General features: G+C 42.2%; 1 protein-coding gene across 2 annotated transcripts; it reads right to left on the bottom strand.

Moving 5' to 3' along the window:
* Window positions 1-31: 31 nt before the first annotated feature.
* On the bottom strand, window positions 32-27,129 carry LOC111965711 (alpha-1,3-mannosyl-glycoprotein 4-beta-N-acetylglucosaminyltransferase B). Of its 2 annotated transcripts, XM_023989947.3 has the most exons (15): window positions 26,785-27,128; window positions 19,240-19,401; window positions 16,141-16,272; window positions 15,775-15,908; window positions 13,169-13,215; window positions 12,684-12,797; window positions 12,455-12,530; window positions 12,248-12,362; window positions 10,074-10,204; window positions 9,831-9,938; window positions 9,515-9,708; window positions 8,339-8,417; window positions 1,863-1,938; window positions 1,332-1,444; window positions 32-780 (listed from the first exon to the last, which is right to left on the bottom strand). In XM_023989947.3, the coding sequence occupies exons 1-15, from the start codon at window positions 26,867-26,869 to the stop codon at window positions 763-765; spliced, it is 1,584 nt and encodes a 527-aa protein (XP_023845715.1). In that variant the 5' UTR covers window positions 26,870-27,128; the 3' UTR covers window positions 32-762. The 2 variants fall into 2 exon arrangements, with proteins under 2 accessions (XP_023845715.1, XP_023845716.1); XM_023989948.3 differs by lacking the exon at window positions 12,684-12,797 and having other exon boundaries at window positions 26,785-27,129.

Here is a 27,129-nt window from a genome sequence, read left to right as displayed (position 1 = left end):
AAGCAGTTAAATTGTTATACACATTCAAGAATGCTTTCATGTTTGTTCTTTATTTACAGCACATAGTAACACATATGTACTGTATATACATGTGGAGTGGCTGCTCTCCAGTGATCCCCATTGAAACTAGCAGTTCAGTACCAGAAACACAACAGAAGATTTACATAGAAATCCACCTATGGCAAAAAAGCTACTTGAGGAATTGAACCTGATCTACAGCATTTTGGCCAGAGACATGAACTCACACACACTTGTGTAAACAGTGTCAATAATACACTAATACAAACAATTGCACCAGTGTATATTTTTTCTCACACACAACACAGTACATTGCATCCATTACTCACCGAGGGTATCAATCCATTCACCTCTCACTGAACCTATCATAGATAGCCCTGTACATGTTAACCACAGCTGAAAGCTGGTGCCCAGTATAAAGTCTTCCACAAATGTAGAAGTGCTCAAGTTGATTGACAAACTCATTTAGGAACAGAAAAACACACTTTCTCCTCCAGATTCACATTATAGTCAAAGGTTGAAGAATTCTCCGTTGTGCATAAAGAGAACATCCACAGAGTGTGTGTGTGTGTGTATGTATGTGCTTCCATACAGTAGCAGGTGAGGCGCTTCCATACAGTAGCAGGTGAGGCGCTTGGAGGAACTGCGTTGACTGTCTATGTCCAATAGAGGTCACTGTTTATCCAGGTGTGGAGTTACAGGCCAGCAGCGCATGCCCTCCAAGGTTTCTCCTATCTCTTCCCCTTAAAGTTGAATAAATATCTGACAGACAGAGAGAAGCATGAGCGTTAACCAAACCTTAGCTGATGTAATCCTGCAGTATGTTCAATTCAAACTGTCATCACTCATTACATAAGTACACAGACACACTCTTGTACGCATCCCTAACCCCCACACAGTTATTACTAATTAACATAATGAATGCTTAACATATTTATGTTTTCCCATTCTGTAATACACATGATTTCCCATGCTCTACTTGTGATACTCATTTGTGTACGGGTTGTCACTAGACTAGTTACTGAATGTTATGGTTTGTTCTCATATCTGTTGATAGAGGTTGACGTCAGAGCTACTGAAGGTACCAAGGACACTTATTGTTATTGTGAATAAGTTCAAAGTTCCCTCTAAGTTTAGAGAGGGAACTAGGTAGGAATGTGACATGTTTTTCTGGTGAAACAAGTCCTCTTCCTCTTTCAATGGAGCACCTAGAAGTGGTTTCAAAACACCTTTAAATCTATTCAATCATTGAGACTGACTAATAAAACAACTATTTCCTGTCACTTCCTCATACACACACACACAGAGCTCACCTCGCTGAGCAGAACCCACATGTCAGAGTCGCTATGTACCAGTAGACGTAATGCAGAGATGGGCTGCATCTGTGCGTCTATCTGTCCCTCAGCCACTCCATCCACAAAGCAACCTACAAACATGACTCAAACATTTAAAACYTATCAGTTACCTGAATGTAGCATTATTCTGAACACCTGGCAGAATATACAGTATATTATAACAGTACAACCAGTCATGTACAAAACAGCCCACAGTGGGACATAGCCCATTGGTATACTCATTATGGCTGCTGATCCACACATCATGGTACCTTGACTTGAAGGGGAGTGATCATTCTAGTCATTGTATTTCTATGATTCAGAATCATCCTGATACACAGAACAACACTTTGATGGAGCTGTGTCTGCCTCTGACAAGTGTTTGGGTAATAATATGAGATGGGAGTCTTTCCCCTTACCCTGGGGCCTAAATAGTTTTTCCTGGTCACGTCATATGTTCAGTAAAAACTCCTGTCCTAGTAATGATATAGAATATTGAAACTCATGTACCAATCACTATGAAGCCTCCATAAGATCCTTTGTATTGAGGAGACTGGCCACCCACGAGTCTGTCTCTCACTGAGCTCTGGAGAGGAAAAACACACGTTACACCATGTTATAATAAATGTTCACTCTAAACTGCGCATGCTTGCAGTAGCCCAGAGGTTGCTGCACAGCTCCCCCGGGACTATCAGCCCACAGAGAGAAGCACGAGATTGAACTTCACTCAACTTTCAAGAGCAGTGGTCACCAACCGGTCGATCGCCAAACAATTCTGTAAAAAACCCAACGATAAAGCCTTATGTTCTTATTTTGTTTTTATTCGTCTCGGGCTGTTGGTGATAGGTGCACCCGATTCAGCTGCCCTGCGCACCAGGTAGGCGAACTGTTTCCATTTTGAACTATTTCATGTGTCTGAACTCTGCCTTCCCGGTGGGCCCAGAGAGCAAATCAAGTGCACTATTGAGTTAGTGGCTTGCGAAAGTATTCACCCCCTTGGCATTTTTCCTATTTTGTTGCCTTACAACCTGGAATTAAAATAATTTMGGGGGGGGTTTGTATCATTTGATTTCCACAACAACACAACACTTTGAAGATGAAAAATATTTTTTATTGTGAAACAAACAAGAAATAAGACAAAAAAATTGAAAACTTCAGCGTGCATTACTATTCACCCCCCCAAAAGTCAATACTTTGTAGAGACACCGTTTGCTGCATTTACAGCTGCAAGTRTCTTGGGGTATGTCTTTATTAGCTTGGCAAATCCAGCCACTGGGATTTTTTCCCATTCTTCAAGGCAAAACTGCTCCAGCTCCTTCAAGTTGGATGGGTTCCGCTGGTGTACAGCACTCTTTAAGTCATACCACAGATTCTCAACTGGATTGAGGTCTGGTCTTTGACTAGGCCATTCCAAGACATTTAAATGTTTCCCCTTAAACCACTTGAGTGTTGCTTTAGCAGTATGCTTAGGGTTATTGTTCTGATGGAAGGTGAACCTCCGTCCCAGTCTCAAATCTTTGGAAGACTGAAGCAGGTTTTCCTCATTTACATTTACATTTACGTCATTTAGCAGACGCTCTTATCCAGAGCGACTTACAAATTGGAAAGTTCATACATATTCCCTGTATTTAGCGCCATTCAATTCTGACCAGTTTCCCAGTCCCTGCTGATGAAAAACATCCCCACAGGGATAAGGTTCTCGGGGTGATGAGAGGTGTTGGGTTTGCTCCAGACATAGCATTTTCCTTGATGGCCAAAGAGCTCAATTTTAGTCTCATCTGACCAGCGTACCTTCTTCCATATATTTGGGGAGTCTACCACATGCCTTTGCGTAAACACCAAATGTGTTTGCTTATTTTTTGCTTTAAGCAATGGCTTTTCTCTGGCCACTATTCCATAAAACCCAGCTCGGTGGAGTGTACGGCTTAAAGTGGTCTTATGGACAGATACTTCAATCTCCGCTGTGGAGCTTTGCAGCTCCTTCAAGGTTATCTTTGGTCTCTTTGTTGCCTCTCTGATTAATGCCCTCCTTGCCCGGTTTTGGTGGGCGGCCCTCTCTTGGCAGGTTTGTTGTGGTACCATATTCTTTCCAGTTTTTTAATAATGGTTTTAATGGTGCTCTGTGGGATGTTCAAAGTTTCTGATATTTTTTTATAACCCAACCCTGATCTGTACTTCTCCACAACTTTGTCCCTGACTTGGAGAGCTCCTTGGTCTTCATGGTGCCCCTTGCTTAGTGGTGTTGCAGACTCTGGGGCCTTTCAGAACAGGTGTATATGTACTGAGATCATGTGACAGATCATGTGACACTTAGATTGCACACAGGTGGACTTTATTTAACTAATTATGTGACTTCTGAAGSTAATTGGTTGCACCAGATCTTATTTAGGAGCTTCATAGCAAAGGGGAATACCTTTTTTCTCTTCTTTTTTTTGAAACAAGTTATTTTTTTCATTTCACTTCACCAATTTGGACTATTTTGTGTATGTCCATTATATGAATTCCAAATAAAAATCTATTTAAATTAGAGGGTGAATGCAACAAAATAGGAAAAACGGCAAGGGGGATGAATACTTTTGCAAGGCACTGTACCTCTGGCCAATCGGATGGCTCAGATGACTATGTCTGTCTGCAGTAACGAAGCAGGCATAAAAGAAAGRTACAGCAAAGTTGATACTGTGAGATTTCAAAACGTTTAAAACCAAGACTAGAGAGAGACTGTCAACAAATAGAGCAAAGAGATGCTGTTTTTATGAGTGAGTTCATGTTAAAGTTCTTACTCAGCACTGTCAACAATTTGTATTTAATACTTTTATAAGCCATAAAATGTGTGTTCTTCCTATTTCCACTCAGCGCTACAACAAGCACTGCAGCAGTAATAAATGAGTAGCAAAGTGTATCTATAGGCTTGCGTTGTTGTTATTATTATTAGTTATTATTAGCGTTGTTATTATTACTAACAACATGAATTTGTGCATGAGGCAGAAATAATGCGGTGCGTCTCGAGTTTCGCCATCAGCTGGAAGACGGTGTCCCTTTTTGGTCAGTGTCAGTGGAGGAAAGGGAGAGCGGAGGGATGTTGAGAGGTGGACCCTCAGTCTGCTGTTCTCTCCCTCCGCTGAGACTGACCATCAGATCGAGGCACCATCAGCCCAGTAAAATAAAAGTGAATTATTTAAATGTATGCTCACTCAGCTGTGCTTCACAAGTAATACAACAACGATTCTATTTCCAGTGTGATCATATACTGTAGCCTACCTCAAGTTTTGAAATATATTTTTTWAAATGTCCCGAACAACAATGCATTGGCAGGACAATTCAAGCAAAGCCAATATGCGGTGATAATGTATTGTGCCTAAAGCTTACTGCACAAACCTCATTGCTACTGTATGGATAATGTTGCATTGGCTTATATTTTTTTAAGTAATGTTAAAAAAAAGAGCGGTAGATCTCGGCTTACATTTTGATTCAAAGTGATCTTGACTAAGAAAAGGTTGGTGACCACTGTTCTAGAGTTTTCCCAGTTAATACTATCAATGTTTCCTTTTACTGTGGCAATTGTGATCGAATCAATGCAATATTAGCCACTTTCAATGCAACATACCGAAACAAAACTAACTATTCAAAAGATTTTGTTGTAGGCAGAACACATCGGAGTAGGATTCTATTGCACTGACACGCACTACTCAGCCTGTACTCTACACAGACCGGTGTGGAATAAACAAATCAGAGTTGCAGTAGGCCTATATGCAAATAGACCATTGCCATAAATGGATCTGTGCCATTTACTTTGAACTGGACTGTGTTTACAGCATGAGTGGTCGTGAGTAGATGCGCTTGTTTTGGGATCAAAGCTAGAGCTGCACGTAGCCACGTGTGCACATTTTGTTCATATCCTTTGCTAGTTAGTTAGTGAGTTATTAGCCCAGTTATAGATAATTTGTAGTCAGCAATAGGGGAGTGTCTGCTTTCTACTAGTGCCCAAAACGTGTACATTTCTAGACATCTTTGAAAAGCGAGTCAGATAAAGAGCGTTTTTTTGGTCTTAAATGGGCAGTGTTGTATTTTCAGACAGGCTTGAATAAGCCAATAGGCAGAGGGTAGCATAATTATCTGATTCTCTGTAATAATGCTATGGGAATAATAATGCATTTTATTTTGTAAAGCTGTTTCTTGCATCAAACAACACAACAACATGTTCAGTCACCTTGTCTGAAGGATGTCAAACCCTGGTGTTTTTTTTTTTTTAAGTCTTCAAAAGTCTTCAGTCTAACTTCAAACTGTGAGAGAAGGAATCTAAACAAAAAATCCAGAAAATCACATTGTATGATTTTTAAGTAATTAATTTGCATTTTATTGCATGACATAAGTATTTGATCACCTACCAACCAGTAAGAATTCCGGCTCTCACAGACCTGTTAGTTTTTCTTTAAGAAGCCCTCCTGTTCTCCACTCATTACCTGTATTAACTGCACCTGTTTGAACTCGTTACCTGTATAAAAGACACCTGTCCACACACTCAATCAAACAGACTCCAACCTCTCCACAATGGCCAAGACCAGAGAGCTGTGTAAGGACATCAGGGATAAATTGTAGACCTGTACAAGGCTGGGATGGGCTACAGGACAATAGGCAAGCAGCTTGGTGAGAAGGCAACAACTGTTGGCACAATTATTAGAAAATGGAAGAAGTTCAAGATGACGGTCAATCACCCTCGGTCTGGGGCTCCATGCAAGATCTCACCTCGTGGGGCATCAATGATCATGAGGAATGTGAGGGATTAGCCCAGAACTACACGGCAGGACCTGGTCAATGACCTGAAGAGAGCTGGGACCACAGTCTCAAGAAAAACATTAGTAACACACTACGCCGTCATGGATTAAAATCCTGCAGCGCACGCAAGGTCCCCCTGCTCAAGCCAGCGCATGTCCAGGCCCTCTGAAGTTTGCCAATGACCATCTGGATGATCCAGAGGAGGAATGGGAGAAGGTCATGTGGTCTGATGAGACAAAAATAGAGCTTTTTGCTCTAAACTCCACTCGCCGTGTTTGGAGGAATAGAAGGATGAGTACAACCCCAAGAACACCATCCCAACCGTGAAGCATGGAGGTGGAAACATCATTCTTTGGGATGCTTTTCTGCAAAGGGGACAGGACGACTGCACCGTATTGAGGGGAGGATGGATGGGCCATGTATCGCGAGATCTTGACCAACAACCTCCTTCCCTCAGTAAGAGCATTGAAGATGGGTCGTGGCTGGTCTTCCAGCATGACAACGACCCGAAACACACAGCCAGGGGAACTAAGGAGTGGCTCCGTAAGAAGCATCTCAAGGTCCTGGAGTGGCCTAGCCAGTCTCCAGACCTGAACCCAATAGAAAATCTTTGGAGGGAGCCGAAAGTCCGTATTGCCCAGCGACAGCCCCGAAACCTGAAGGATCTGGAGAAGGTCTGTATGGAGGAGTGGGCAAAATCCCTGCTGCAGTGTGTGCAAACCTGGTCAAGAACTACAGGAAACGTATGATCTCTGTAATTGCAAACTAAGGTTTCTGTACCAAATATTCAGTTCTGCCTTCTGATGTATCAAATACTTATGTCATGCAATAAAATGCAAATTAATTACTTAAAATCATACAATGTGATTTTTGGATTTTTGTTTTTAGATTCGTTCTCTCACAGTTGAAGTGTACCTATGATAAAAATTACAGACCTCTACATGCTTTGTAAGTAGGAAAACCTGCAAAATCGTCAGTGTATCAAATACTTGTTCTCCCCACTGTACATTGAACACCACATATTAGCTGCTACTGTAGGCTGAACGATAGAACAGCTATTTCCATGTTAAAATTGTTGAACAAATTGTTTTTGATGGTAGGCCACTCTGGTAGGCCTACATTTATGATCAAATAGTCACAGTAGCCTACTTGACAACTGTAAAAACTAGCTTAAAGTGGGTACAGCCTCAGTGTTCATAGTAAACGCGCGCTGGATGTTGCACTGCATTTTCACAATTTTCACATTTGCGCTGAGCAGACCTGAAATTTGCTTGGTGCTGAAAAAGTTTAGAGGGAACATTGTTACAATGTATTTTCTTCACTATCCCATAATCACTGAAATATGGACTAGATCTGCAACAATTGCATAGTTCTATGGAAAACAACCACTAAGAAAGACAAAGTTCTAGGGAGTACAGTCATTGAACTAGCACACTTTCAATTTAAATAGTCACACAACCACAATATGAACAGAGGTCTATGGAACACATTCGATATAACCCTAGCACTTTYTGACACAACCTGTATCTACTAGCATTAGTGTATAACTCTGTTGTCCTCCAAAGGCATACGGCGATTGCATAGGTTTACATTAAGATTACTAATGGGAATATTTAAGATGAATAAAGTTCACATTCAGTTAAGAGTAATTAACACAGTGCTTAGCATATTTATACATGATGTCCCGTGCTCTATTTGTGACACTAATTTGTGTGCGGGTTGACGGTCACTAGACTAGTTACTGAACGTTATGGTTTGTTCTCATATCTGTTGACAGTGATTGACAGAGCTACTGAAGGTACCAAGTACACACTGATTATTATTCTATTGATGACACTATGAACACTGTGTGATTCTGTAGCAGTCTCCCGGGCTGATGTTTACAGAACATTTTGGTACAGTCTGATTAGGATATAAAGGGCCTGTCTCCAAGAGGATGTTAGACATTTTCTATGCTTCTGTTCTGGGAGTGTCGTACTGAATTTMATCAATGACTGCTCTCCTTTTTGTTCACCTGGAAATTCCCGTTACACACACAGGCCATCAGCGTGTTAGCAGATAGCATGTAGTGGTTGGCGTTTCCTGTCACCTTGTTACTTAGTCTCCAGGACCTAACACCTGAGAGCCAGAGTCTCTTAGACCAGCTCCATGACACACACTCGCGCGCACACACAAACACTGTTGGCAGTTAGTGTGACCTCCATGGCACTCACATCACTAGGGAGCACCGCCACGGTGGTGTTATACAAATGGTCTCCGTTGTTCTCGATGTTTCCGCTGCGAAACAGGTACCTGGAGAGACAAAATCACCTATTTATTACCAGTTGGTTTGGCCAACAAAGAATATCCCTCTCATGCTTGAAATCATCACAATGAAGTGGAGAGCTTTACACTAATTGCCCCTTTTAAATGTCAAGTCATTACCTTAATCTCTATTGTTTTAACCCTTATTTTACCAGGTAAATTAACTGAGAACACATTCTCATTTACAGCAACAACCTGGGGAATATTTACAGGGGAATGGAGGGGGGAGGATGAATGAGCCGATTGTAAACTGGGGATGATTAGGTGACTGTGATGGTTTGAGGGCCAGATTAGGAATTTATCCAGGATTAACACCCCTACTCTTATGATAAGTGCCATGGGATCTTTAGTGACCACAGATAGTCCAGACACCCTTTTAACATCCCATCTGAAAGACAGCACCCTACACAGGGCAATGTCTACCATCTACCTGCCCTGGGGCATTGGGATATTTTTTTAGACCATAGGAAAGGGTGCCTCTTACTGGCCCTCCAACACCACTTCCAGCAACATCTGGTCTCCCATCCAGGGACTGACCAGGACCAACCCTGCTTAGCTTCAGAAGCAAGCCAGCAGTGGGATGCAGGGTGATATGCTGCTGCCTTCGAACATGCTCATGAAGATACTCACTGTGTGTCTAATCACAGTGTGTTGATGACGATCACACACGGCCAAACGTGTTAGTCTAGAGGGTTAGGAAACAACACTGCTCTGTGCTATTAGGGCAGGGCAAACATGACCTACTGGATTCCATCTTGATAATGACTATGATAAGTGGGAAACACAGTGACAACCCACAAAGTCTGTTCCACAACCTTTATACAAGCAGGTACACAGATGGAACTGGGGTCAGCTTCAAGTAGGCAATATTTAAAATGTGACCTGTGGTTGGAGTTTTAATTCCTGTGTGTGTGTGTCCAACACAGGAGGCTGTGGAGGGGAGGACAGCTCATAATAATGGCTGGAACGGAGTGGTATCAACCACATGGAAAACATGTTTGATTTGTTCGATACCATTCCAGCCATCACTATGAGCTCGTCCTCCCCAATTGAGGTGTCACCGGCCACCTGTGGTGTCCACTGACCTGGTGACAGTGCGTGGCTGTGGGAAGCTGAGCAGTATGAAGTCCTTGGCGGTAGGGGTCAAGCCCCAGAAGAAGTCCTGGCCCTTGTAGGCCCTCTCCAGGGTGTGCTGCTGGTAGTGCTTCAGACTACTGCTCAGCTCTGCAGGAGGGTTGGTGTGGGCTGTGAACAGTGGCACCTTCCCAAAGTCCTTATCCTGGACAAAACAGACACTTTAATTATAACTTCCACTATATGTCTTTATCCTGCACAAACACACACCAGAGAGGGGGTAGAACAAGAGGGATAGAGAGAGAGAGAGAGYGAGAAAGTGCTTACTTTCAGTTTCTGTAGTTTGCCAGGCAGAGAGGAGTGAAGGCCTACATGTTGAAACAGAGAGGGTTTATATCTCAGCTTGAGCAGGCCCTTCTGCAGGTTGCAGTCTTTCTGGATGGGACAAAATATGAAAAACCCATCAACTCTCAATTGAATAAAGGAATAGTTCACTCACAAACTCAAGTTTGATGAGTATGGACTCTACATTATATAATCACTTTCTTTCTTTTGTTGTGCACAACTCACAGCATCTTTTTCTGGGTTACAAGCCTTCACCCACAGGATGTGGTCCAACAGCCAATCAATGGGCTTGTCTTTGTAGAACATGAGAAAGAATTCTGCTATCATTGGTAGATCACGGGCTCGGAACATCTTGCCTGATAAAGATATAAAACACACACATACGTAATAAATAAAGTAAAATTACCTAAGACATTGTGAGGAGAACAACCGAAGTGAAGAAGAGTCTATAAAAGTGTATTGGTCGCATACACAGATTTAAAGATGCTACCGCAGGTGCAGCAAAATGCTTATGTTTCTAGCTCCAACGGTGCAGTAATATCTAGCAATACAATAACAATCCACACATAATCCAAAAAGTTAAAAAACAAACAACAAATGAAGAAATATCAGAACGAGCAATATTCCCAGAACGGGAATACAATGAGCCATGACTATAACAGTATATACATATGAATTAGGTAAAACAGTATGTAAACTTTATTAAAGTGACCAGCGTTCWATGACTATCTATGTACATAGGGCAGCAGTATCTAAGGTGCAGGGTAGAGTACCGGCTGGTAGCCGGCTAGAACAGTGACTAAGGTTCAGGGCAGGGTACCGGGCGGAGGCCGGCTAGTGGTGACTGTTTAGCAGGCTGATGGCATGTAGATAAAAGCTGTTTTTCAGTCTCTCTGTCCCAGCTTTGATGCACCTGTAATGTCTCCACCTTAGATGGTAGTGGGGTGAACAGGCCGTGGCTCGGGTGGCTGAGGACGTTAATGATCTTCTTGGCCTTCCTGTGACACCGGGCGCTGTAGATGTCCTGGTAGGGCAGGCAGTGTGCCCCCGGTGATGCGTTGGGCTGTACCAGGCAGTGATACAGCCCGACAGAATGCTCTTGATGGTGCATCTGTAGAAGTTCGTGAGGGTCTTAGGGGCCAAGCAGAATTTCTTCAGTCTCCTGAGGTTGAAGTGTGAAGGGACCATTTCAGGTCCTCAGTGATGTGCACGCTGAGGAACGTAAAGATTTTGGATGCGTGCTCTCTCTGCTGTCTCCTGCAGTCCACGATAAGCGCCTTCGTTTTGTTGACGTTGAGGGAGAGGTTATTTTCCTGGCACCACTCTGCCAGGGCTCTCACCTCCTCACTATAGGCTGTCTCTTTGTTGTTGGTAATCAGGCCTACCACTGTGTCGTCAGCAAACTTGATCATTGAGTTGGAGACGTGCGTAGCCACGCAGTCATTGGTGAACAGGGAGCTGGGAGCTGAGCACACACCATGGTGGGGCCTTAGTGTTGCGGATCAGCGTGGCAGAGGTGTTGTTTCCTACCTTCACCACCTGCGGGCGCTCACTTCGGTAGCTCTGTTGTTTTCCTCGAAGCGGGCAAAGAAGCTAGTCTGGGAGTGAGGTGTCGGTGTCTGCGATGTGGCTGGCTTTCCCTTTATGATCCATGATTGTCTGGAGTCCCTGCCACGTGTCTTGTGTCTGAGCCGTTACGACTCCACTTTATCCCTGTACTGTCGTTTTGCTTCTTTGATTGTCTTATCGAGGTCATAGCCGGTCTGTTTGTACACGTCCATGTTCCCAGTCACCTTGCAGTGGTTAAAAGCGGTGATTCGCGTTTTTAAAATGTTGTGTGAATGCTGCCATCTATCCACTGTTTTTGTTCTAATCGTCACAGTAGGAACATGCTGCCATCTATCCAAGTTATAATTGTCACAGTAGGAACAACATCCTCTATGCACTTCCTGATGAACCCGGTCACCAAGTCAGTGTATACGCCGATACTATTCCCAGAGGTGACCCGGTACATTTCRCAGTCCGCGTGATCAAAACGGTCTTGAAGCATAGATTCCGATTGGTCAGACCAACGTTGAACAGTCCTTACCATGGGTGTTTCCTGATTTAAGTTTCTGCCTATAAGTGGGGAGGAGCAGGTGCTGTGTGTGACCCGATTTGACGAAGGGAGGGCCTTGTATCTGTCCAGGAAGGGAGAGTCATGAGTGTATTTTATCCACATACACCTGTACATACTCTCATCTGTGAGTGTGTGTTTTTCTCAGTAACTTCCCTCATTGAATAAAGGTAATAAATAAATTGTGTGTTCATCTGCTTTAGTTCCCACAGTTGCCTTACTAACTACGCCCTCCTCCAGAAGCCCTGAGAACAGACACTTTCACAGAAGAGCATAGACTCACCGATGAAGCCGAGCTGAGAGAACTCCAGGAACATCCAGTCATCGGTGGCCAGCTTTCTGACGTATGTTTTCATGGTCTGAGAGTAACCGGGATTAGCCACGATGTCATCCTCCAACTGACAATACACATTTTTAATGAGGATGTGTTAATAAATGAATATGATTTCAGACTGACTGACCAATCCGAGAGGTAGAACTCTGACCCCACCTGTACATAATAGGTTCCCTTCTCCTGGGCGTAGAGCATCAGGAAGCTATAATCCAAGTTCTGCTTTGTGCGCCATCTGAAAACAACCACAACACAAACCACTTACTGCAGGTGCACAGGATGTGACGTGCTAGACTTCGATTTCAGTTCTTTCTTTTTTTCATGATTGTAAGACCACGAGTCTGTATGTGTTGGACTGTGTTGGACTGTGCATGAGTCCGTTTCTCACTTGACTCTCTCCTTGGAGTCTCCGAAGGTTTCCCTGAGTCTGCTGAAGTTGGGGTAGAAGTACTGAGAAGGGGACACTACCTCCAACAGGCCTGAGTGCACATCCTTAGGAAAACTACAGCCACACACAACCACAGGTAAACTACAAAACACCGTGAAGAAACAGACCAACTACAAAACACAGTCAAACTACAAAAAACACAGGAAAACCTTTTTAAACTACCAAACATAGCCAACAACAGTGACAAAACATAGCCAACAACAGTGACAAAACATAGCCAACAACAGTGACAAAACATAGCCAAGAACAGTGACAAAACATAGCCAACAACAGTGACAAAACATAGCCAACAACAGTGACAAAACATAGCCAACAACAGTGACAAAACATAGCCAACAACTGACAAAACATAGCCAACAACAGTCAAGTGACAAAACATAGCCAACAGCTGTCAAATTCAATCACAAACTACCAAAACTTCTCACTTCTTCTCTAGGAGTTCTGCTACACTGTTGACGTATTCTGTATCCGTCTGAAATAAAGATACAGAGAGAAGGGGAAATAAATGAGAGAAGAGTAAAATCCAGTGAAAGCGAACCTGAAACATGAGGTAATGTTACTAGAGGGTGTTGTTGTGTGTGCAGTAGAATCAATGTAGATGAAACTGAGGTAATGTTACTAGAGGGTGTGTGTGTGTGCAGTAGAATCAATGTAGATGAAACATGAGGTAATGTTACTAGAGGGTGTGTGTGTGTGCAGTAGAATCAATGTAGATGAACATGAGGTAATGTTACTAGAGGGGTGTGTGTGTGTGCAGTAGAATCAATGTAGATGAAACATGAGGTAATGTTACTAGAGGGGTGTGTGTGTGTGCAGTAGAATCAATGTAGATGAAACATGAGGTAATGTTACTAGAGGGTGTGTGTTGTGCAGTAGAATCAATGTAGATGAAACATGAGGTAATGTTACTAGAGGGTTGTGTGTGTGCAGTAGAATCAATGTAGATGAAACATGAGGTAATGTTACTAGAGGGGTATGTGTGTGTGCAGTAGAATAATGAGATCGAAACATGAGGTAATGTTACTAGAGGGGTGTGTGTGTGCAGTAGAATCAATGTAGATGAAACATGAGGTAATGTTACTAGAGGGACCTTAAAGATAATTGTATGTGTGCGGTACAGAGATGAGGTAGTCATTTAAACATTTATGTTAAACACTATTAATCCACAGAGTGAGGCCATGCAACTTAGTATGTGACTTGTTAAGCAATTTATACTCCTGACCGTATTTAGGCTTGCCATAACAAAAGGGTTGAATACTTATTGACTCAAGACATTTCAGCTTTTCATTTTTAATTAAATTGTGTCTAGGCCAGTGACACAGAATCTGAAATGAATACATTTTAAATTCAGGATGTAACACAACAAAATGTTGAGATATTCAAGAGGTGTGAAAATACCTTCTGAAGGCACAGTAAATTGACTGCATTAAAACAGATTCATATCTTTGGTTTGGTACTGTTGATTTTATCATACACGCCTGTCCATCGCAGGACTTAGATCAAATGGCAAGGGGAATTTGGGGTGCTTTCTTTATAAAAGCCGCTAGCCACAAACAAATACATGGATTTGACAGTCAAGCTATCACTCAAATGAGAGTCAATCCGTGTCACTATTTAGAACTTCCTGTGGAGAGATGATTTGGTAAAAATTATCCAGTCAAAAGTGTCCTTTTTCATATTGGCCATATCTACTGTAAACACTGTCCCACAAGGACATGAGTTGACAAATGGCTACTACAGGTTTATGTATCGATAGGTATATACTGTTTATGTAGTATAGTGGTTTGTCTTTCAGAAGAGGGCCAATGGCACATGTAACGGCAGCGAATTGTCCTGGTTCCACTGATTTCCATACAATATCGATGTGAGAGATTCATTTGCGCACGATATTGATTACAGTAGATTTCAGTCTGGAGTGACCGCTTGGTAAATGTCGATGCGTGGGCAGTTAAAGTACTAATTTAGCAAAATACAAGCAATCTGAACACAAGTGTGACACGTGTGTATAGGGAGTAATTTGTATTTATCTGTCTTCAACATATCATCATATCACTTATTTCAAAATATTGATTATAAACTTGGACATGAAAAATTTGTGTTTTAACACACAAAAATACATGACGACAGGAAGCAGCAACAGTATACTTTTCTACTTATGTTTTAGGAATATAAATGGTACTATTAACAATATTTTTCAACATGATTAGACCTAAATCAGGCAAAAACTACTGAATGAGCCCAAAAACGCGCTATGATTTATTGACTTGAATGATTTTAGTGAAATTGTGACAATGAGTGTGTCCTGGCTAGCAAGATTATAATACATTTTTTGCGCATACTATATACCAGAAGTATTCCAATCCTACCCTACGAGTTCCAGACTACTGCTGGTCTTCTGTTCAACCTGGTAATTAATTGCAACCACCTGGTGTGCCAGGTCTAAATCAGTCCCTGATTAGAAGGGAAGAATGGAAAAAAAGCAGTGCAACGGGCTTCAAAGTACAAATTTGAATTTGAGGGCTATATAAGAGCCATGTACTTCGATAGACATATGGTTTTGGGCTACATAGTTTGATCTGAGGTCTTTAGAATGAGTTACTTTACTGGAAATCTAGAACAGGTATTTCTCATAATGTGCTCGCCCATTCCTGTAGTTTAGGTGTGTAGTGTGATAACATACATACTGTACCTAGGCTTCTGAAAGGCACGGTCACACAACAGGTTTAGCAGGTCTTTCCTTGAGAATGAATCACTACATTTTCCCTATCATAATCAGTCGATATTCTGCTTTAATAACAATAGGTCGATTTGACCCGAGGCAGAGACCAGACCTTAGTCTTCCCACCTCAAGCGACATTACCCCATCTAAAAAGTTAATTATTTTTATGATTACCATCTAAAAAAMACACTTTAAGTGACATGATGTGGGCCTATTGTTACTGTCAAGTGTTTTGTTTTAAAAGCAGTTTGATTGACTAAGACCATCCCATGTGTTTCTATATGCCACTATCAGGGTATCTGAGCAGGTTACCTCAGCAACAAAGATGATGATGACGGTGTCGTTACGTTCAGAAGGTGAAAGGTCGTAGAGGAGGGAGTTCAGGGTGCTAACCAGGTAGCTCTGCTTCTGACGCTTCACTGTAGGGATCCCCAATACCAGGGACACTGACACAGACACGCACACACACACACACACTAAAGTAAACCAATCACTGGAATAAAGTCAACACTGAGCAGGGTGGGTGAGGTGGCAGGAGGGGTTACAGGCTGCGGGCTACAGTACAGACTGACACTAGCAAACCACACCAAGCTCTGTAGCCTCTCACTTTAACACCCCTCTGGTTTGTCAAAGAGGACACGTTTACCCAGAGACATTTTTACATGACTCGTCGCTCACCTCCAGTTCGGCCTTGTCCCAGGACCACGTTAGGAATCAGGCTGTCTGGGTGGTCCCGTAGGTGGGGCAGGTAGAGGTAGGCGTTGGGCAGTCTGGAGGACAGCAGACTGAGATTTCTCTTTATCGGTCCTTCTGCACTCCACACCACCAGAAACCAAACCAAACACACAAGTAACGGTCAGACATAAAACAATCATTTAGCGTTGTTGACATTGCTTACAGTTTTATCTTGACTTCTCAAAAGTGAAGCGAGAGGGGGTGAGAGAGAGAGAGACAACGAGAAATCGGGAAGATACCACCATTGATCAAAAGCATGTACCCATTAAGATCTCAGGCCCTCAAGTTCTACCTTAATGAACGACCCTTAATGCTCTTCCCAGCACCAATTGTATTGTGGACTTGACTGAACTGGTACTAACCTCTAACTATTTTCTCTTCAGAGGAGACTTTTTCTTCCAGACCAAAGGGACAGCGATGGGGAGCACTATGGCTCCTAATTATGCTAACCTGTTTCTAGGAATGTTTGAAAAACAGGTGGTGCTGAATCCAGACCTTAACCCATTTCTCCCCAATATTCTCCTCATTCGGATATATTTGGATTATATTTTCCTGATCTATACAGGGACTCAGGAAGAGCTCTTGGAATTCACCATTGGGGAATGTATTTAAGGACATTATCAGAAAGCATTGGTACATTATTGACTCTGACCTAAATATCCCCCACGTATGTTGGAACCAAAAATCTCAAATTTGGACTCATCAGACCAAAGGACAGATTTCCACTGGTCTAATGTCCATTGCTCGTGTTTCTTGGCCCAATCAAGTCTCTTCTTCTTATTGGTGTCCTTTAGTACTGGTTTCTTTGCAGCAATTCGACCATGATGGCCTGATTTACGCAGTCTCCTCTGAACAGGTGATGTCTGTTACTTAAACTCTGTGAAGCATTTATTTGGGCTGCAATTTCTGAGGCTGGTAACTCTAACGAATGTATCCTCTGCAGCAGAGGTAACTCTGGGTCTTCCTCTCCTGTGGCGGTCCTCATGAGAGCCAGTTTCATCATAGCGCTTCTTGCTTTTTGTGACTGCACTTGAAGAAACTTTCAAAGTTCTTGAAATTTTCTGGATTGACTGACCTTCATGTCTAAAAGTAATAAAGGACTGTTGTTTCTCTTTGCTTATTTGAGCTGTTCTTGCCATAATATGGTCTTTTACAAAATAGGGCTATATACCAACCCTACTTTGTCARAACACAACGGATTGGCTCAAAAGCATTAAGAAGGAAAGACATTCCACAATTTAACTTTTAACAAGGCACACCTGTTAATTGAAATGCATTCCAGGTGACTACCGCATGAACCATTCAATTCTTGTGGGCCGGCTAAGGAGTATTGGTGTCTCTGAGGGGTCTTTGGCCTGGTTTGCTAACTACCTCTCTCAAAGAGTGCAGTGTACAAAGTCAGAAAATCTGCTGTCTCAGCCACTGCCTGTCACCAAGGGAGTACCCCAAGGCTCTTCTCAATTTACATCAACAACATAGCTCAGGCAGTAGGAAGCTCTCTCATCCATTTATATGCAGATGATACAGTCTTATACTCAGCTGGCCCCTCCCCTGATTTTGTGTTAAATGCTCTACAACAAAGCTTTCTTAGTGTCCAACAAGCTTTCTCTGCCCTTAACCTTGTTCTGAACACCTCCAAAACAAAGGTAATGCGGTTTGGTAAGAGGAATGCCCCTCTTCACAAAGGTGTTATTACTACCTCTGAGGGTTTAGAGCTTGAGGTAGTCACCGCATACAAGTATTTGGGAGTATGGCTACACAGTACACTGTCCTGCTCTCAGCACATATCAAAGCTGCAGGTTAAAGTTAAATCTAGACTTGGTTTCCTCTATCGTAATCGCTCCTCTTTCAKCCCAGCTGCCAAACTAACCCAGATTCAGATGACCATCCTACCAATGCTAGATTACGGAGATATACTTTATAGATTGGCAGGTAAGGGTGCTCTCGAGCGGCTAGATGTTCTTTACCATTCGGCCATCAGATTTGCCACCAATCCTCCTTATAGGACACATCACTGCACTCTATACTCCTCTGTAAACTGGTTATCTCTGTATACCCGCCGCAAGACACACTGGATMATGCTTATTTATAAAACCCTCTTAGGCCTCACTCCCCCTATCTGAGATATCTACTGCAGCCCTCATCCTCCACATACAACACCCGTTCTGCCAGTCACATTCTGTTAAAGGTCCCCAAAGCACACACATCCCTGGGTCGCTCCTCTTTTCAGTTCGCTGCAGCTAGCAACTGGAACAAGCTGCAACAAACACTCAAACTGGACAGTTTTATCTCAATCTCTTCCTTCAAAGACTCAATCATGGACACTCTTACTGACAGTMGTGGCTGCTTTGTATGATGTATTGTTGTCTCCACCTTCTTGACCTTTGTGCTGTTGACTTTGCCCAATAATGTTTGTACCATGTTTTTGTGCTGCTACCATGTTGTGTTGTTACCATGTTGTTGTCATGTTGTGTTGCTACCATGCTGTGTTGTTATGTGTTGCTGCCTTGTTATGTTMTTGTCTTAGGTCTCTCTTTATGTAGTGTTATGTATCTCTTGTTGTGATGTGTGTTTTGTCCTATATCTATACTGTATTTATTTTTTTAATCCCAGGCCCCCGTCCCCGCAGGAGGCCTTTTGCCTTTTGGTCGGCCGTCATTGTAAATAAGAATTTGTTCTTAACTGACTTGCCTAATTWAAAAAAATACATTAAAAAGCTGGTTGAGAAAATGGCAAGAAGAATCTAAAAAAAAAAGATATATTTTGATTTGTTTAACACTTTTTTGGTTACTACATGATTTCATAGTTTTGTTATTTCATAGTTTTGATGTCTTCACTAGTTAAAATAAAGAAAAACCCTGGAATGAGTAGGTGTGTCCAAACTTTTGCCTGGTACTGTATATTCTGTTGGTTCAACGTAATTGAATTAAAATGACGTGGAAACAACGTTGATTCAACCTGTGTGTGCCCAGTGGGATGGCTGTACTGTCACCTGCGATGCGACTGTACACTGATGATAACATGATAACTCTTTCCCCTCACCTGGGATATTAGTGGAGGAGTTGTTGCTAGGTATGGTGAGGTTCCCCAGGCTGGTCAGAACACTGCTGAGCTCCCTGGACAGCAGCTCCCCCCTGAACTCTGCAGCCAGCAGACGTTCATACAGCTGGATCATATCTGGGTGGTGGGGGGATTCATCCTCATCTACACATACACACACACACACGTGTACACATACCGACAGGCACATACACACGCACCCATACGGTTGCATGACAGAAAGAGATAAGAAGAGAATGAGAGAGCAAGAGAGAGTATAACAGTTACAAGTCAATGTTTGAATGTATGTATTTGAAAAAGCTCCATTGACATCAAATTTGCAAATGTACTGAGTAGTTGGGTGCAGGACAACAAAAGGTTTAGGCTAATCTTCCCATAGTCCCGTTCCACTGCCATGATTTCCATGACAACCCCATTCATACCACATAGTTCCTCAAAGAACAAACCCTGTGTTTTAGTTACTGGGTTACACGTCTAAAGCAGGAAAGGAATGGTGTTCCCCAGACAACAAGGAACTCACACGCTAGTGGTTTTTAAGTCATTGAATCAAAATCAGTCAAATTGTATGTCACATGCTTCGTAAACAACAGATGTAGACTAACAGTGAAATGCTAACTTACAGGTCCTTCTCAACAATACAGAGAGAAATAGAAAAATTATGGAAAAATAATAACACAAGGAATAAATACACAATGAGTAACGATAACTTGGCTATACAGTACACATGGTACAAGTACCGGGTCGATGTGCAGGGGTACGAGGTAATTGAGGTAGATATTTACATATGGGTAGGAGTAAAGTGACTAGGCAACAGGATAAATAATAAACAGTAGCAGCAGCATATGTGATGAGTCAAAAGAGTTAGTGCAAATTCGGGCAGCTATTTGGTTAACTGTTTAGCAGTCTTATGGCTTMGGGGTAGAAGCTGTTCAGGGTCCTGTTGGTTCCAGACTTGGTGCATCAGTACCACTTGCCATGTGGTAGCAGCAAGAAAAGTCTGACTTGGGTGTCTGGAGTCTTTGACCATTTTTAGGGCCTTCCTTTGACACCACCGGGTATAGGTGTCCTGGATGGCAGGGAGCTCGTGCGTACTGGGCCGTACGCACTACCCTCTGTTACGGTCAGGTGCCTTGCAGTTGCCATACCAAGCGGTGATGCAGCCAGTCAAGAGGATCTGAGGGCCCATGCCCATTTATTTCAGCCCAGAGGGGGAAGAAGCATTTGTCGTGCTTTCTTCACGACTGTGTTGTGTATGGACCGTGTTCATTTCTAAGTGATGTGGACACGGAGGAACTTGAAGCTCTCTACCCGCTCCACTACAGCCCCGTCGATGTGGATAGGGGTGCGCTCGGACCTCCATTTCCTGTAATCCACAATCAGCTCCTTTGTCTTGCTGACGTTGAGGGAGAGTTTGTTGTCCTGGCACCACACTGCCACATCACTAAACCTCTCCCTATAGGCCGTCTCATCATTGTCAGTGATCAGGCCTACAACCGTTGTGCCGTCAGCAAACTTAATGATGGTGTTGGAGTCGTGCGCAGCCACGTAGTCGTGGGTGAACAGGGTGTACAGGAGGGGACTAAACAAGCACCTCTGAAGGACCCCCATTGAGGGTCAACGTGGAAGATGTGTTGTTGCCTACCCTCACCACCTGGGGGAGGCCCGTAAAGAAGTCCAGGATCCAGCTGCCGAGGGAGGTGTTCAGTCCCAAAGTCCTGAGCTTAGTGAAGAGCTTGGAGGGCACTATGGTGTTGAACGCAGAGCTGTAGTCGATGAGCAACATATGAGGTATTCTAACTCAGGCGAGCAAAAATGTGAAACTTCCATAGAGATTGTGTACCCCTCCTCCCTTCTTCATACCCGCGTCTGCCATCCGGTCTTGACAATGCTTAGAAAAACCAGCAAGATGTATATCCATGTCTTCATTCTGCCACGACTCTGAGAAACATAGGATATTACAGTTTTTCATGTGCCGTTGTTAGGATAGTCTCGAGCGGAGCTCATCCAGTTTGTTCTCTAGTGATTGAACGTTCGCCAACAGAACGGAGGGTAGAGGTAGTTTATTTGTTCATCAACCTAGTCTTGTCGGGGTGCCGTCTGCAGCGCCATCTTGAAGTATTAAATCATGTAAAACTGGTACCATGGTATAAAATCATCATGACTTTTACTCTGTGTGCTTCACTGGTGTAGCATACACCCCTGCAGGCCCCACGAGAGAACAAATTGAGCATTTGTTGTTGCCTGATGATTCAAACTGAATACTTCTGCTGCTCTATTGTTTCACTACATACTTCATTGCAGAGAAGAAACTAACGTCCGTGGGCATGGCGCAGCGTTTGGCCAGAGCAAGGATTTTGAGTAGCCAAGTAATGTTTGTTGTGCAAGGTATACATTTTTGATTGCAACAGTTTGACTGATCTACTAAAGTTCTGTCTGCYCCATTTCTGAAAAGTCTGTACATGTAGCCTACAAAAATATAGATTTATAAACTTGGTGCACGCCATACGCATGTCTCCCATTATAAATCAGACCTGGTAAAACTGTGCGCACGTGAACGAGCATTAAAACTCACAACTGGAAGACGTCTCCATTCATCTTCTGTGGTGGCAATAATGCCATTTATTTGCTGTATATTTTGGAACGGCAGGGGAGGCAGGTAGTCTAGTGGTTAGAGCGTTGGGCCTGTAACCGAAAGGTTGCTGGATTGAATCCCTGAGCTGACAAGGTAAAAATCTGTCGTTCTGCCCCTGAACAAGGCAGTTAACCCACTGTTCCCTGGTAGGCCGTCATTGTAAATAAGAATTTGTTCTTAACTGACTTGCCTCGTTAAATAAAGGTTACATTAAAAAAATTGCCCACTTTCATGCAAAATAAGAATTTGTTGTTCAATATTTTGTTTATCAATAGATTATTGGGTATATATGTGTTGCATCCCCGGTTAAAGGAAGCGGGTTCTTTTTAGTTATTGTAAAGAGAAACTTTACATTAACATCACAAAGAGGTTTATTTCCAACATGACAGCGGATACAACATTGCTGGTTCCAAGCTGAGTCCATCTCCACCCGCTCAAAGGAAGCACACTTGAATACCTTGGCCAACAACCAATGAGGGTCTGCCAATAAAACTATGCGCATCCAATCAGATACATATTTCCAATATCACGCACTGAATACGTGCATACCATGTTAACCAGGTGTGCATAATAACATGCTGCTTATCTCTCAAACACTACAATATGCCCTGCCTTGGTATAGGCTCTGAGATTAAATAGGCAATGATGTCACGCTCCTATTGTCACGATCGTCATGGGAAGAAGTGGACCAAAGCTCAGCGTGGTACGTGTTCATTCTATTTATTTATTTAATGAACACCGACAACAACAAAACAAAATACGAACGTGATGTTCTGCAGGGCAAAATAACAACCAATGCAAAYATAAGATCCCACCAACGAAAGAGGGAAAAAGGACTGCCTAAGTATTATTCCCAATCAGAGACAACGATAGACAGGTGCCTCTGATTGGGAACCACACTCGGCCAAAAACAAAGAAATAGAAAACATTGAAATAAAGAAACTAGAATGCCCACCCCACATCACACCCTGACCTAACCAAATAGAGAAATAAAACGGCTCTCTAAGGTCAGGGCGTGACACTTATCGCATAGCAATAGGCCTAATGTAGACTACCCATACTGTCAAATATTTTCCTTAAACTATCGGTCTATTTAATGTGTTGGCAGAATTTTTTCATATTTAGCAGTTATTTATTCTGTATCTGGAAAATGACTGTCGGTTTCTGAACGAGAAAACAATTGCAAATTGTCGTGGACCTGTCAGAAGAACGTTTTAATTCAACAATGTTTTAAATTGACTTTTCCCTCAACCTAAATATGATGGACTGTCCGAATTCTGAAACATTGTAGGTCAGGCTAGTCAAAGAATGCAATCACAGTACTTACAGTATACAGTTCTATTTACAAGCTGAATTTCTAATTATGTTTTTTGTGCAACTTGACTGTTTGTTTTTATAGTACTACTGATATTAATTACTACATTGTTGGGAAAGAGCAAGCAAGAAAGACATTTCACTGTACTTGTGCACGTGACAAACTTGAAACTTGATACATAGGCCTACTTCAATATAAAATATCAGCTCTTAAATTAGACTGTTTTACAGGTATTATAAACCATGCTGCCTATGATATTGCAAAACTTGAAATACATATAGTCTATCTATTTACCAGGCTACTAGGTCCAATTAAATGAGAGATGTGCATGGTTATTTGTTGTATGGGTCCTTGGGGAATATCATGGCTAGAAAAGGTGAGAATATATTCTGCATTGGTTATGAAAATAAAATAGAAAAAGATTCCTATGTCTAATTATTTTAGATTCTAAAATTATAAAACAGATTGTCGCTTTTCTCACTCATGGCTGCATTGTTAATATATGTTTTCCTGTTTTTTATTTGTATTTGTATTTTTATTTACTTACCAGCTTGCAATACAATGATTATTTCAATCACTAAAACAGATGTGCTTACACATGGTCTAAGGTTTGCAGGGAGGTGAGCACATTCTCACATCAAGATATTTTTTTAAATAAATGCCAACTTTTGCATTAAAACTGGCGCACGCACATTTTGGGGTATATTTTGTACTTATGTAATGTTTATAAACGCGGTCCCTGGTGTTGCAGAATCATGGCAATACATCTAGATGAGAACCAATCAAATTCTAGGTAGACCTATATGATTCAATATAACTAAGCAATAAGGCCCGAGGAGGTGTGGTATATGGCTAATATACCACGGCTAAGGGCTGTTCTTATGCACGACGCAATAAGGAGTGCCGGGACACAGCCCTTAGCCGCGGTATATTGGCCATATACCACAAACTACCCGAGGTGCCTTATTGCTATTATAAACTGGATACCAACGTAATTAGAACGGTAAAAATAAATGTTTTGTCATACCCGTGGTATACGTTCTGATATACCATGGCTGTCAGCCAATCAGCATTCAGGACTTGAACCACCCAATTTACAATTAAGTGATAATGCCCTCGAAGCCGTTATTTGGTGGATATAATGGCACGGGTGTTGTTATATTGGCAAACTGTGCCAATGTATCCTCCAAACAACGGCTTCGAGGGCATTATCACTTTCATACAATGGCTTACCAACATTCAAATMATGATTTACATATTTTCATAAAAATGTTATTTATTCATACTATTTCATCCTTCCACAAGATATAGTCCCGACAAAAATCTAGGGTTGCTACCCAAGCCGGCTGGTTGTTTGTTCTATCGGTTTGGTTGCCAGAGACACGACCCAGTTGTTCAGTATTTTTGTTCTGTATATATGGACATAACCCAGTCGTTCGTTCTAAATGTTCCATTGCCATACTGGCTGGCAACGTTCATATCCCTTGCTTGCTAACAAGCCAACTACGGCTAACTTACAGTCACGTCAAAAAGTCCAGCGAGAATAACAGCAAAGTAGCTGATTTTGCATTAGTTTTAGCTGTTTTCTAGTGACATTTATTTGGATACATCCATAACAATGAGCTAGGGCTCTGGGAGTGTGATGTCAGGAAAATAACCTCTCACTCAACGTCAACAAAACAAAGGAGGTGATCCTTGACTTCAGGAAACAGCAGAGGGAGCACCCCCCCCTATCCACATCGACGGGACAGCAGTGGAGAAGGTGGAAAGTTCATCGGCATACATATCACTGACAAACAAATGGTCCACCCACACAGAGTGAGATGAAGAAGGCACAACAGCGCCTCTTCAACCTCAGGAGGCTGAAGAAATTTGGCTTGTCACCTAAAACCCTCACAAACTTTTACAGATGCACAATTAAGAGCATCCTGTCGGGCTGTATAACCGCCTGGTATGGCAACTGCACTGCCCACAACTGCAGGGCTCTCCAGAGGGTGGTGTGGTCTGCACAACACATCACCGGGGGCAAATTACCTGCCCTCCAGGACACCTACAGCACCTGATGTCACATGAAGGCCAAAAAGATCATCAAGGACAACAATCACCCGAGCCACTGCCTGTTCACCCCGCTATCATCCAGAAGACGTGATCAGAACAGGTGCATCAAAGCTGGGACCGAGACTGAAAAACAGCTTCTATCTCAAGGCCATCAGACTGTTAAATAGCCATCACTAGCACAGAGAGGCTTCTGCCTACATACACAGACTCGAAATCACTGGCCACTTTAATAATGGAACACTATTCACTTTAATAATGTTTACATATCTTGCATTACTCTTCTGATATGTATTTACTGTATTCTATACTATCTACTGTATCTTAGTCTATGCCGCTCTGCCATTGCTCATCCATGTATTTATATATTCTTAATTATATTCCTTTACTTAGATTTGTGTGTATTAGATATTTGTTGTGAAATTGTTAGATATTACTTGTTAGAAATTGCTGCACTGTCGGAACTAGCAGCACAAGCAATTCGCTACACCCGCAATAACATCTGCTAAACACGTGTATGGGACCAATCAAATTTTATTTGATGAGGCGCAATTTTTCCTGGCATAGAAAATGTGCTCACTTGTCAGGACACTGTTGTTCAGAGGAGCTAGCCAACAACACAGCTAACACAATCACTTCAAACTGAAGCTGGAGAGACTGCAAACTAGCTGCACTTCGTTTCGTTTGACCTTTTTTCAATTGACATTTCTTTGTATATATCCATAAAAATGATGCCAGACGATTTATGATTTCGATTGGCTAAGAAACGCTGCCTGCCTATCTGTCTCATCCTGGAGATCGAATTTGAATATTGAAACAATGTTGCAAATATCGGAAACAGACAGCAAGGTTAATACAAATCTCTGCTGTTGAACACTAAATGTTAGTCTAAAAGAAATGTGTGATAATGTCTAGATGCTCTTTATAGTGGAGACCAAGTTTATAAATTGCCTGGCTGGGCTGATGAGACAGCTGATTGCGCAGTCAGATGGAACAGAGTAAATAGGCATTTTAATGTCATAGATTTAGCCAGTGGTAACTTGTGTTATAGACACCAGCTGGAATGCAGTTTTAACCAATCAGCATTTAGGATTAGACCCACCCATTGTATAATTAAGCAATAAGACACGAGGGGGTGTGGTATATGGACAATATACCATGCCTAAGGGCTGTTCTTAGGCACAATGCATCGGAGTGCCTGGACACAGCCCTTAGCCGTGGTATATTGGCCATATACCACAAACCCCCTAGGTGCTTTATTGCTATTATAAACTGGTTACCAATGTTATTGGAGCAGTAAAAATAAATGTTTTGTCATACCACGGCTGTCAGTCAATCAGCATTCAGAGCTCGAACCACCCAGTTTATAATGTTCAATTTATCACGTATTTAGCTTAAAATATTACCATTTGAAAACAATAGAAAACTGAATTCAGTTATGTACAAGGTTTAACCTTTTGAGAAAAGTGTGTAGCCTAATACATCATAATGTAAACAGAATAGTGTGACATGTGCAACACCTTACCATTTCCATTATGAGCGGTAAACCAGGTTAGAGAGAGAAAAGCACAAGCCAGAATACATCCAAGTTTCATATGGGTGAGCCTCATCTCATCTCTCAAACTGTCAATAGAAAACTTCCGTCTGACTTCGGTTTATGCTGAAAACAGTGCTGCCGTTCAAATGAATCCACAGGTGATAGTCCACTCAGGTTCTTCTCGCGTTTACTCCATGACAGCGCCAAGGACATTCTATGATGAAAAGCTTGAAAGTCACTTCCTTATCTCTTCATAAAATAGATTGACATACATGACAACGCCTGGTTAGCCTACAACATTTCCTTAAAAAGGTGATGCGACAGTTGAGGTGC

The sequence above is a fragment of the Salvelinus sp. IW2-2015 genome, linkage group LG6.2 (assembly GCF_002910315.2).
Source record: "Salvelinus sp. IW2-2015 linkage group LG6.2, ASM291031v2, whole genome shotgun sequence".
In the NCBI taxonomy this organism is placed as follows: Eukaryota; Metazoa; Chordata; class Actinopteri; order Salmoniformes; family Salmonidae; genus Salvelinus; species Salvelinus sp. IW2-2015.
Note: the sequence above shows the minus strand (reverse complement) of the source record. Positions and strands in the feature narration are given on the sequence as shown.